General features: G+C 35.5%; 1 protein-coding gene across 1 annotated transcript; it reads right to left on the bottom strand.

Moving 5' to 3' along the window:
* Positions 1-375: 375 nt before the first annotated feature.
* On the bottom strand, positions 376-9,671 carry LOC103995197 (aldehyde dehydrogenase family 7 member B4). Its single transcript, XM_009415732.3, has 15 exons — positions 9,492-9,671; positions 9,247-9,333; positions 8,394-8,525; positions 8,214-8,286; positions 7,227-7,249; positions 7,065-7,128; positions 6,299-6,344; positions 5,319-5,499; positions 4,521-4,697; positions 4,254-4,418; positions 2,521-2,661; positions 2,300-2,397; positions 1,222-1,371; positions 643-703; positions 376-537 (listed from the first exon to the last, which is right to left on the bottom strand). The coding sequence occupies exons 1-14, from the start codon at positions 9,627-9,629 to the stop codon at positions 649-651; spliced, it is 1,530 nt and encodes a 509-aa protein (XP_009414007.2). The 5' UTR covers positions 9,630-9,671; the 3' UTR covers positions 376-537; positions 643-648.
* Between the last annotated feature and the right edge of the window lie 3,418 nt (positions 9,672-13,089).

The following is a 13,089-nucleotide window of genomic DNA, read 5'->3' as shown; positions in this document are numbered from 1 at the left end:
TTATTATTATTATTATTATTATTATTATTATTATTATTATTTATTTTTCTTGATTAATGGTAAAAGCAATCAATCCCTTATTGAAATTGCATGATATTGACCCCATGGGGTTGGTGATACTCTCGATGATCCAGCTAGCAGAAACAACAATAACTTAGCATATGTTCTAGGAACAATCGATCACCCTCGACGAGGTGTGAGGCATATTCTCGATGACGACAACATTTCCTTTCTTCCCATGTTATAAAATGTTATCTTATGATATCATTATCTTTATAATGATAATGCTTTATGACGCACCTCCAAAACAGCTTTTAAATTGCCATCGGCAAAGTTGCTGCCACAATTAAAAGGAAATATTGGTGACACCTATCATCAACAAAAATGAGGACTTCATTTTTATTCGAATCAAAAATTCATTTCACCGAGTGTCATGTCCCAGTCACAAGCCACAAGGCCTACTTATCTACTGCTAGTAACCGTATAAGGAGGTATCATCAGAAGCTTCTTAATGATGTGGATGATCGCGCTTTGAGTCTGTTCATAAACAAAGCAAGCAAGCGATATCGTGGAGTAAGAAACCAAGAATCTGGTCACTCTGAAAGTGAAAGCAACAGGAAAGAAAGGTGAAAATGAACGAACCAGAAACTAGCCGAAGTTTATTCCTTGTGCTAAGGGCAGTTCACTGCCATAGTTGATTGTGCTGCAAAATAATTTGCAAAGACATCATTAGTTCAATGTAAGAAGGAGCAAACCGATGTTAAAAGCTACAGAAAAGCATTTGTATTCGTCCTAACAGATTATCCTATTGGCTTTATCAACCGACGGAAGCAAAGTGAACAAAGAATGTGCGGAACAGGATCCTTGCAAGATATATTTCATGCACTTTTGAGTTTGCAGATGTTTTGAATAATTTATTGGACAACTTTCATGTGACTGCGTACATCATGTAGATATAATCCAGACAATTTTGTTCCTACATCAAAAATTTATCATGCCAAATATAGGGTTTCAGATCCTTGAACTTCCAGATTGTTAGTCATAGCCATGAATCTTGCAAATTTGTACTTGCATATATGGAATTAAAATACTAGTTCATGGCAGGCTAAAAGAAGCAACTCAATATATCTATTTACAAGTCATCCTGATCAAGCACAACCATTAACAAGATTATATGAAAAAAACAAAGTCTGGAATCAAATATCATTTTAACCAATTTACCAGGTTGCACGTCGCATATACTGCTTCCATGAATCACTTCCTGCTTCTCGCCCCCCACCAGTAGCCTTTTCACCACCAAAAGCTCCACCGATTTCAGCACCATTAGTTGGTATGTTTACATTTACGATACCACAGTCGCTACCATGAGGCCTGCATCATTTTCAAGCATAAAAACACATGAAAAACAGAATTATTGACTAAATTGTCAAAGCAGCACCAATCCAAAGAAACACTAGTGACCTGAAAGAAGATAGATCCAAAATATTTATCAAGGAAGTCACATTTTCGATGTAACAACAAGATGTCATAATATCCCAATTATTTGATGTTGGCTACATGGGTCACTCAACATTTTTTTTCAACATAATAGAAAAATGTCCAAGTATTTTTTCAACATAACAGGGTCAGAGTCAAACACCTTTAACTTCAAAAATAACACTCATCGACCCAAAGAAACAGCAGAAGTTCTGTTCTAGAAATTTATACAATTTAAAATTTTTCCCATCTCCAATGAAATTTATGATATATATGCAAATTATGCTTAGATTTGTTCTTCTATCCAAATAAACACTTGCCACCCCATCCTCATATTTGTTGTATTATGAGCTATTCAATCTCCGTTTAGATGATCCAAAAATCTGAAATAAATGAAGGGGGCTAAGGGAAGGAACAGTAGCGAAAAGAAGGGAGATGCCTAGATGAAAAAATATTAGATAGCTACTACCAAGAACGACCATTGAATAATAGTTTATCAAACTGTTAGATTAGACAAAGAAAGAAAGAAAAGAAACAAAAAAGCAATGCTAGGGATCATATGTATGGTGTAAAGTGAATTAAAAATATTGAAGGACCTATTCCAAGCATATACACACAAGCATGAGTTAAAAACAAGTAGATACCAAAAACATGACAAGCCAGAAAATAATACTATCCTATATATTAGACAGTAGATCCGCATAATCAATGGCCACTAGTAACAGAAACATTTAAAACAGAAACACTGTACAACGGCCACTTTTGCATTGTTATGACAAAAGAGGTTGCCAAGGACCTCAAGTAAATTGATACTGGAACTTACCCGATCCACTTGAAGATAACTTCAGGTCTTCGTGTGAATATAGAACTGCTCAGTCCTTGAGGAACTGAGTTGTTTATTTCAATTGCCTCGTTTAGAGTCTGTATGGTAGCAACAGGTGCATGAAGTCAGAGTTGGTTAGCAAGACGATCTTGTTAAGAATTAAATGACAGAGAGAGATTTTGTGACCTAAACCAAATTCCATGATGAATTTAACTTGCTACCTGGAATTTCATTACATACAGGACAGGACCAAACAACTCTTCTTTAACTACTGGTGCATTTGATGAAATCTCAACAATTGCAGGTTGAACAAAGTTTCCCTCAGATTCAACAACAGACCCTCCAAAGAGAAATTTCCCACCCTGCACAAATTTCGCATACCTGTTAAGCAACAAAAATAGCCATAGAGAAGAAAAGTTCTATGGACAACCAGTGATTTTCCACTTACAAGAAATATTAAGAATGTTACTAATTAGATCTTGTTTATCTTGGTAAAACTATGACAGGAATAACTTTTCTCGATAGTCATAACCTTTTTCTGAAATTATTACTACTATTCCACTCATGATGCAAATCCCTTTGCTGATTGAAGTTTGAGAGGATTAGTCTTCTGACTGACCAGATTAGAGGCTGCTAAGTTCGAAGGAGCAACTTTAGTTGGCATCATCCCAAGATAACAGAATGGTTCGTGATGTTGTCAAAAGATGACAGCAGTTCTATATTTGTTGTGACAATGGAAATAGGTCAAAGGGATAAAGTAGTATGGCAGAAAAGAGAAGGAAAAGAAAATTAAACAGATGAAGAGGAAAAGAGAAGAGCCAGTGGCCTTTTCTTTTTCATTGAATCCAGAGAAAAAAAATTTGAGGTTCTCAAATCCATTTCCTCTCCCAAGAAAAAATGTATACAGAAACAATATTATCCTAATTCTGCAATATCTGATATATATCCAGATTTTTCCCACATTTATTATTAGATGTATTTTAACCCTAGTTGGGATTCTAACCCTAGATGGCCCCAAATTACTGAACTGATATTTATGTCAGTTCAACACATTAAAAATAGAAAGTTTCATGCTGACATATTTCTGCTTCAAGCCAGAAAATGACTAGGATCTCATAAGCAGAAGAATATATGTCTAAAGCCTGTTCACTAGCGTTTGCAAATCCCAAGAGCTGAACTACAATTCGAGTGACATAATGATCAGACAAGGAACACATGACTAACAGAATTATAAATCATAATTATCAGGCTGGTCGTGAGGACAAGTCAATGGACTTTTGACGTCAAGTCACTGATGAGGTTGCCTGAGTCTTTTGTTCTCAATGAAATCAACCAATATTCTCTGATGTTAAAAGCTCATCATTCAGCATAACAATGACAGCTAAAAAAGGAAACAGGTGCAAATCCTAAATCGAAAGTAATTAAGAACACAACCTGATACTGTTTCCCCAGTTTTTTGTCAGTCAAGAGATCTCCTTTCAAAATATGGTGTCAGCATTTCCTGAAAGCCTTGGCAATGAGAAAATTGCAGGTTGAATCATTTAAGGTTGTACCATGATATTATAAACTATCATGGATAGGCTAGGTTGCTCTTTACCAGAATAACAGCAAAGTTTTATGTATTTTTAAATGATGACTAATTGACTCAATAGCTCAGTTACAATTACTGAAATGCTATTACAAAACCCTTCATTCTAAAATTCTGCTTCTGTTTCTTGTCACAATTCGGTAAATCATGAACAAATTTCTGTTAGCAATATGTTTGAACACTCTAGACCACAAATAGAAATGTCCTTAGCAACTGGGAAACCTAGCGACTCAAATGGCACAGAAAATGCCACAGGCACCATTCTTCACATGTTATACACTTAGGACACTAATGAAATACACCAACAAAAGAGCTTGATGATGAGTGATCAGAAGAAAACATATCCCTAGATAAAAGAGAACTAACCTGTTCTTTGATGGCTTGGATACCTTTCACAAAGTTTTCCTTTGAGGTAGGAGTGTGTAATGGCCCCAGTAAGGTTCCTTTCTCCAACGGATCCCCAATTTTGACTTGCTTATATACTTCAACCAGTCGATCAAGTACAGTGTGATATATACTTTCATGGACAAGCTACACAAAAGACCCATTCAAATTAGATTCAATTTAGAACGACTCGAATAAAATCAACTGAAAAGCCAAAAATACTACAAAGAGAAGCTGAATTTTGTTTACCAGCCTACGACATGTGGTACACCGTTGTCCAGCTGTACCAACAGCAGCAAACAGAACAGAACGTACAGCTAGCTGAATGTCGGCATCATCCATGACAATTATAGCATTATTTCCACTAAGTTCAAGCAGGCATTTACCAAATCTTCTATTGACATTCTGTTGAACCATCAGCCCAACCTGCATTTGAAGATGCGGTAATATTCCAAAGTACAAACCACATAATAAAAAGAATTGCCCTGCTTAACCAAATGTATAAGACTGAACATAATAACACAAAGAAAATTAACATAAATAAAGAAGAAGATGATGGCTGAGAACAGAAATGTAAATGGAACATATGTTAATTTGAGCAAAATTATTACAACATAGTGATAAATAAAGTGATCGCCTCTGTTAGTACATGCATTGACCATCCTCAAGGGAAATATGACTTTATTCACTATGAAGCAAAGAAGGGAAATATAGATACCACATAAACCAGAACTGCTAACTTAAGAGAACGAAAACTACAAAAAAATTAAGAAGAAAAGGCCTATTGACAAAGAATGTGATCATAGTTAACAAGTTTTAGAGTGAAGGACATCATTTCAGGGAGAAACACCTACTGTGGCAAATTTGATGGACATGATAGATTGAGGTGTAAGTATTAACCATATCCTAATCCATTTAATTCACTAAACCAAAAATTAATTTTAAACCCACAATGAGAGATTAAATATACATAAAATTCTAAATAAATATTCTCTGCCATAATGTTGTCAGTTAAAGAAATATCATCACAATATCAGCACACGGTACCTTGGAGCTTCCAGTGAATGAGACTAGAGGTATCCGTGTGTCACAAGCTATTGCTTCACCAATTTCAGCGCCTCCACAAAATGACGTGAAAATTGCACCTGGTAAATTGTTCTTCTCTATAACTCCGGCAACTATCTCAGTCATTGCAATAGTGACCAACGGGGTTGTTGGAGCACCTTTCCTGAGATACAACCAATAAACTATTTTATAGCATAATTGAAATTTTGAAATAGACTTAAGAGTTTTATCTAAGTAGTGGTAATTTTAGCTCTTTCATAGTTGATTTCAAATTAAACAGAACCTAATGCATCAAATCTTAGCATACAGAATCTTCCAAGAGAACCAAAATTGCAATAACCATTAGCACAGTACCAACCAGAAATATGGTTGCTCCAAAGGGTTAATGTTGTTCTTTGGTTGATTTTAAAATCAGCATCAAATTTGCAATCCACTCAAATGGGAATTGGAATTGTAAAATCCCTTAACATGTTTGGTTCAGTTATGGAATGAAAGTCAGCATCAAAACTAACACTGAATATGTAGTTATATGTCATAAAAATGCTATAGATATTGTTAATATAATTTATATTGTTATTGTAATTTTTATATTTCATTTTATTTTTACTAATTTTATACTACTTAATATCTATGGCATATATACTTTTTAAAAATATTTCACATAATTTATATATTATATTGTTAATGTTTCTTCATACTTTTAATTTTTCATAATTTATTATATAACAAAAATGTTATGTGATAGTCAAAAAAACTAATGTCCACCTTTCAGTTTATAGGAAAAGAAAATGTTCTACAAGCTGACAAGTAAGCCACAAAGGTCCTTCAACAAGAAGCTTAGAAGGTAAGCCTTTCATCTTATATAGTCCAGCAAAGTTTATTGTTTGGAATGCAAATAGGCCATAATTTTCTTGCACCTACTAATTTAGCCTATCAAATGATGCAAGTGTCTAAGGACTCACCAAACAACACAGTTGCCACAGACCAGTGCGATGCAAGCATTCCATCCTAAAGTATCAAGGAAAAGAGTCATTATAATAGGTTCAATCTTAAAATTACAGGATGATGACAAGCTGAAAGTTCAAAAAGAACAAGATCATCAATTACTAAATTATTGTTCTAAGTTCAAAATTCAAATATTTATGGATGAATTTTCATATTTATGTTTTGTGTCTAAATAAAAAGTATTTTAGTTCCTTCTTTTGAATTGTACTGATACCTCAGAGTCTATTTTGAAAATCTCTTTAATCAGAACAGAAATTTGGCCAACAGGTTTGTGTTTGGAGAGTTTTATATGACTTTAGTTAGGATATTACAGGACCATGAACTTTCCAAACAATAGCCTTCTCCAGTAAGTTAGATTCATAATCATTAAAATTCGGGTCTAAGAGAACCTTATAATAGAATCCTTAGGCTAAAAAACAATGGTAATATGTGATGGATCATTAACAATAAATAAGAATTTTCAAGGATGGCTGGCGCTCTTCTCATTTTTCCTTTAAGTATAGAATATACTTGATTTTACTTTACGATTTCTTCCCTAACCGTACTGCTGACATCCTGCAAATCGGCCTTTCTCCTAAGATCGTGATTCCCTGTTCTTTCTATCTTGCAGTTCATTTGGATTATGCAAAAAATCATATATCCAGCCTATGCCATTTTGTCTCTTGAAATTGCTGCTTTAGTTTCAAATAACAATATACTGTAGAAGATCCAGTAGAATCTTACCGAGCACCGCACATGGGAAATTGAAAGCAGTAATGACACCCACTATTCCAAGAGGATTCCACACCTAAATTACATGAAGCATGCATACAACTTTTGTGAATATCAAACGCATATGTGCCATCAAATTAGAAGAAACGAATTGAATGGTAAGTTGTATTACACCTCCAGCATCATATGATTGGGACCTGTAAACACAGCAAACATGAAAGAATCCATTTAACTAGAGAACATAGGACAAAAAAGCATGTAACCACGTAATCACAGATCTAATTTATAGCTGATACTAGATGCCGTCAGAGCAATCTTATGCTAAGACAACTTTAATGATCTAAGCAGCAAGGAGGAGAGGATATTAGACATAAATGTTGTTTATATTTCTGACCATAATAGAACCATAGGAAAGTAATAATAACACAGGAAACATTTTTTCATTATGATATCACTGAAATAATATCAAAGTACCAAACATGAACCACACTGAAAACAATCACCATACTTCATATAACAGCATTATAAGAAACTGATATGTGATTGCAGCATCATATTTTATATAATTGGGTTAAGCTGACATAGATTCACAAATTAGACCAACATACAGCGACTTGGATAAAGCCATCATTGTAGGATTGAAAGGTAGGAACATTATGCTATACGTTGCAATATTAAAATGCACAAATAAGCATACTCTTAGACTTTAGTAGAAATATTAAATATCATAATATTTTATATAATTGAGTTAATATAGATTCACAGATTGGACCGTGATATTGTGACTTGGATGAAACCATTATAGAAAATTAATAGGTCGGAACATCATGCTACATATTGCAATACCAAAATGCATAATTAGTCATACTCTTAGCCTTAGCAGTAGTACCAAAAGTATCAAAGACCACCTAGTTGCTGTTAAAATGTAAATCGAAACTTAGTGATCAAATTATATGAACCAAAGCTCAGTGCAACAATATAATTGCTTGAGAATATATAAGAAAGACATTTATGAAAAATAATGTCAAGTACATCAATGAATCATTATATGATTGTGCTCATGCTGAAAAGTGATGGAATATGGCACAGAAGACACCAAATTTCTAAACCTAAGACACAAAGAACTCAACGAGGAAATTAGAAGTAGAAGCATGATCTTACGTTCCGATGGTATGACAGATCCATTTAGCTGCCGACTTAACCCAACAGCATAGTCACACATGTCAATAATTTCCTGTATAAAAGGTCCAAATGATAATCAAGCATGTAGTGGTTCTCACTATCCAAAATGCAAACATCAAATGGCTCGAGGTACAAGAGTACTGTAGAAAAATGTCTTACTTGAACTTCTCCAATCCCTTCAGGAAGAATTTTCCCCATCTCAAGCGAGACAAGCCTACCAAGGTATTGGAGCTTTGCTCTTAATGCTTCACCAATCTGTCTAACAATTTCTCCTCTTTTGGGAGCTGGAACCTGGAACAACAATTGATGAATTGCATTAGAACAAAAAAAGAAGGTAAGAGATCAGTTGGGATACCAGGAATATCAGCGGTGTTCAAGCAGGTACTTCCTCTTGTATGATAGATAACATCCACAAAATAATCATACTTGAGTGGAAAGGGACACCACTTTTGATATGCCAGCACCCAAATATAGATGCATTTAAGATTAGAGCCATTAACAAAACCAATATAGCAATCAGACTCATTTAACTGCTACTATGTACCAAAAAAACACCAAATATAACAAATAATTTAAAAATAAAAGAGTATACGAACTCCTGAGATTCTTTACCTTGTACGATGCAGTGTAACATCATCGGTGGTCATAGTTAGCAAATTGCAAGAATTAATTAATAACAGAATATGACGAGACTTAATAGGACGAAAACCACAACAGAAAATCTAAAGATGTTTGATCACAAAAAGAGAATTACCAAACACATTAAACACACTTTCTAAAGAGCATTGCCATTCTTAAGCATTTTGTTACTGCAAATGGACATAACCAGTCCAGTAGTATTTTGCTCTCACCGTCTACCATTCTGTCCATCCATCCATATTACACATCATTCTTTTTTCCTTTTTCGTCTCGATTCCAGGGATCATTCTAACCTTATGCGGAAAAAAGAGCCAAAAATTGGACTCGAAATCAATCCAACGACAATCTGCAAAATAATGGGAAGTCCTCTGACCTGCATCCATATCTTGGCGGCCTCCGCGCAAGCCCGCAAACCCTCCTCGTAATCCTGAATCGACGCCTCCATCACCTCCGCGATCACCTAAATCAAGAAACGCAGCCTCGAGATTAAGCACAGACAATCAATCCGCACCCGATCGGAACCAACGGAACCGAGCTCTTGATCGATCAAATCCAGAAAGTCAGGGCGAGGATCAACAAGGATGTGGAGAGAGAGAGAGAGAGAGAGAGAGGGCTCGCCTGGTTGTCGGCGGGGTTGAGGGAGGCGACGACTGGTCCGCCGCCAGTCCAAGCTCCGTTCACGTAGCATCCGGGGTTGCGGGGCCCCAGGCCGAGCTCGGAGAGGAACTCGTACTCCTTCCTCCCAAATCCCCCCATCTCGATCTACTCTCCCCTCCTCTCTCTCTCTCTCTCTCTCTCTCTGAACTGGTTGTGGGAGGCTTCCTTAAATAGGGCTCGCTCGCTCACCTCCGATCATGTGAAGACCAAGCAACAGAGGGGGGCAGTGTGGGGCGTAAGAGACACGTGGCAGCTTCGCCACGCTGTGATTTTAGTCATCCGTTGCTTTGATAATGATAATAAGTTCTACGGCGCCCCCATCCATGTTCCTTTTTAACCGGGAGCGCTTTTTTCTTTATAATTCCAAAAAATATCTTTATAATTCCAAATCGCAAGGGTTGGTTTAGTTCGATCTCGGTCTCGGTCCAAATCGATTTGATTCGGTTCAGATCATTCAAAATAAATTCGAATCCGGTTCTAATCAAAATCTAAGAAAATCATATCGATAAGGGTTACATCAATCGAGTGTAACCCTCTTATGGGTGACGAAGACGACGAACAATATTTTGTTGTTGGGGTAAAAAATGATCCATGATACATCAAATAATAGGCTGATGGCTAGACTTTGACTATACTATAAATATTTTATCAATATTATGATAAGTGATAAAAAAAAATTCAATTTAAGGTGCACAAAACTAAATAAGAGTATAACGATGATTTGTTAATCATGGAGGCTCTATAAGGATTCGTTGAAGGTCTTAGTGGAAATAAGGACATTCGCGATGGTCGTCTCCCAAGATGTTGGTGATAGCTACGGTACAACTCTATTGCTCAACTGGTCACGAAGGTTGAATAGATAGATTTGTCAATGGTGATCGATACGAATAGGTACGTTGATCGTAAAGTTTTAATGCTCAACCTAATGACAGAGTGATGGCAAACAATAGGAAGATCTCTTTTCAATCAACGACCATGATTACAACCATGACAATTAATTACTGATGGCGACAAATAGCCCCATGTACTATAGGTGGAAAGGTAACATTCACCTCTTGCTCCGTTGCCAACAACGATCATAACCCCTCGTACTCCGATGACGATTTGTTGACAGGATGATGGCACCACCACCAACATTGAGACCCAACTAATGCCATGCAACAAGAAGCTTAGGCTCGTTGTTTCCTTGCTTTTTGTTAGTTATTGCGACTATGACAACATCATCACGATAAATATTAAAAAAAAATTTAATTGAAGAAGAAAATAGAATACATGAAGCTTGAAACCAAATACTATAAAAAAAAAAAGGAAATTTACATATATAAATAAATGTCATTTTCATACACACAAATTTACATATATAAAATATTATAAGAGTAGAGATATTGTTGAATCCTCACCATCACAATCCAGAATTGGATTGAGCTTTGAACACTACCAAAGTGAGGCGGATGCTATCTATCTTCCTCGCTGTACATCTTATCCAAAGATACGCATATCAGAGACGTGATTGCTTTGACCTCTGCTCGCAGCTAAGCAAATCTTTTCCACCACGCCACTGCTTCTTCCTACCAAATTCTTGGAAGGAAACCATTACAGACCACTTCGTCTCCGAATCTCATCTTTCACTGCCAAACTCGCTCACGTCTCCTACTCAGATGACGGGTGGATCAGTCGCCAATATGTTTTCTTTCTCTGTTCTTAGTATGTTGTGATCTAAAACCTGTGTGGAAAATTCACGAACGAGTTAGAAGCCAATTTTTAGGCCATTGACATGAAGGTCAACGTCTCAAGGAAGTTTGGAGAAATAGGATTTATCTTTAAGATCATAATGGTCCAATATATTTGATAAGATCATAAACAAACACTCATTCACATTTGCAGTGTAAGGGGCAAAAATGATGAATACAAAAAAGGTTCCTCTTTAGCTAGGAGATGTGCTTTCCTATTATCCTCCTTAGGGATGTGAATAGTTTTAATGATAATAACTAAATTGGATAATCTATGAATGTCCAGAAACAAATAGTGAATATATATATATATTCATTTAATTATTAAAATATCTTAATATATATCTGGGTAATAATGACGACAAAACGCGCATGACGTCAGTCGTCCTAAATGAAGCCTCACACCCCCAGGTCAACGTAGACCGGGACGCCGACCGAGGCACATTGACGCCCTGCTAAGCTCAGTTCTTCACGTCACGCCAACATTAATGTCAGACGCTACCAGCCCGTCCCCTGCAAGCGGGCACATCAGGGAACAGTAAGCTCCCCTATAAATACCCTCGCATTCTGAACGGTGAGGGGGACGGAAACTTCTACTTCTCCATCTAAAACCCACTCCATGTCAACTGACTTGATCATCGGAAGGGTCGGGCCGAGCTTCCGACCCGACCTTTGTGCAGGTACGAAGACGACGGCTTCCCGCCAGGCTCCCGAGCGAGCGGCCACCTTCCGGAGCAGCCGACGATATTGCACGCGACCACCCAGACGGACTCGAAGCCTACCTCGGAAAGATCCCCTCGTCAACCAAGTCCAAACCAAGCCGCGTCAGCCCCGAGGCCACGGCTTAAAGTTGTTTACACCAACAATATCCATCTCAAAAAATTAACAACATGTAACTATGATTAGTATTAGCTGTTATATACATTATTTAAATTATTTCTAATGTTTATTATCATATAATAAGTTACTAAAGGATACTAATATTATTTTAAAATTTAAATTAATAATTGAAACAACATAAACTGATGGAGAATATATATATATATATATATATATATATATATATATTCCTTCAATTATTAAAATCTCTTAATATATATTCCACTCAAAAAATTAGCAACATCTAACTATGATTAATATTAGCTGTTATATACATTATTTAAATTATTTCTGTTGTTTCTTACCATACAATAAGTTCCTAATGGATATTAATATTATTTAAACTTTTAGATTAATAATTAAAACAGAATAAACTGAAGGAGACATATATATATATATATATATATATATATATATATATATATATATTCTTTCAATTATTAAAATCTTAATATATAATCCTCTCAAAAAAATAACAACGTCTAATTATGATTAGTATTAGCTGTTATATACATTATTTAAATTAGTTATAATATTTCTTATCATACAATAAGTTCCTAAAGGATATTAATATTATTTAAACTTTTAAATTAATAATTAAAACAGAATAAACTGAAGGAGGCTATATATATACTCTTTCAATTATTAAAATCTTAATATATATTCCTCTCAAAAAATTAACAACATCTAACTATGATTAGTATTAGCTGTTATATACATTACTTAAATTATTTCTAATGTTTCTTATCATATAATAACTTTCTAAAGGATATTCATATTATTTAAAATTTTAAATTAATAATTAAAGCAGAATAAACAGAAAAGGAGACTATATATATATATATATAAAGTTTTGGATGTTAATGACGAGGCCGGCTAGCATCGGCCTCGGGCCGGCCCAAACTTAACTTGCGCCGTCGGTTCCGCCCTGCGCCGCGTTTAACGTCTTT

Source organism: Musa acuminata, chromosome BXJ1-8, assembly GCF_036884655.1.
Source record: "Musa acuminata AAA Group cultivar baxijiao chromosome BXJ1-8, Cavendish_Baxijiao_AAA, whole genome shotgun sequence".
NCBI lineage: Eukaryota > Viridiplantae > Streptophyta > Magnoliopsida > Zingiberales > Musaceae > Musa > Musa acuminata.
This window is presented reverse-complemented; position numbering and strand designations above follow the sequence as displayed.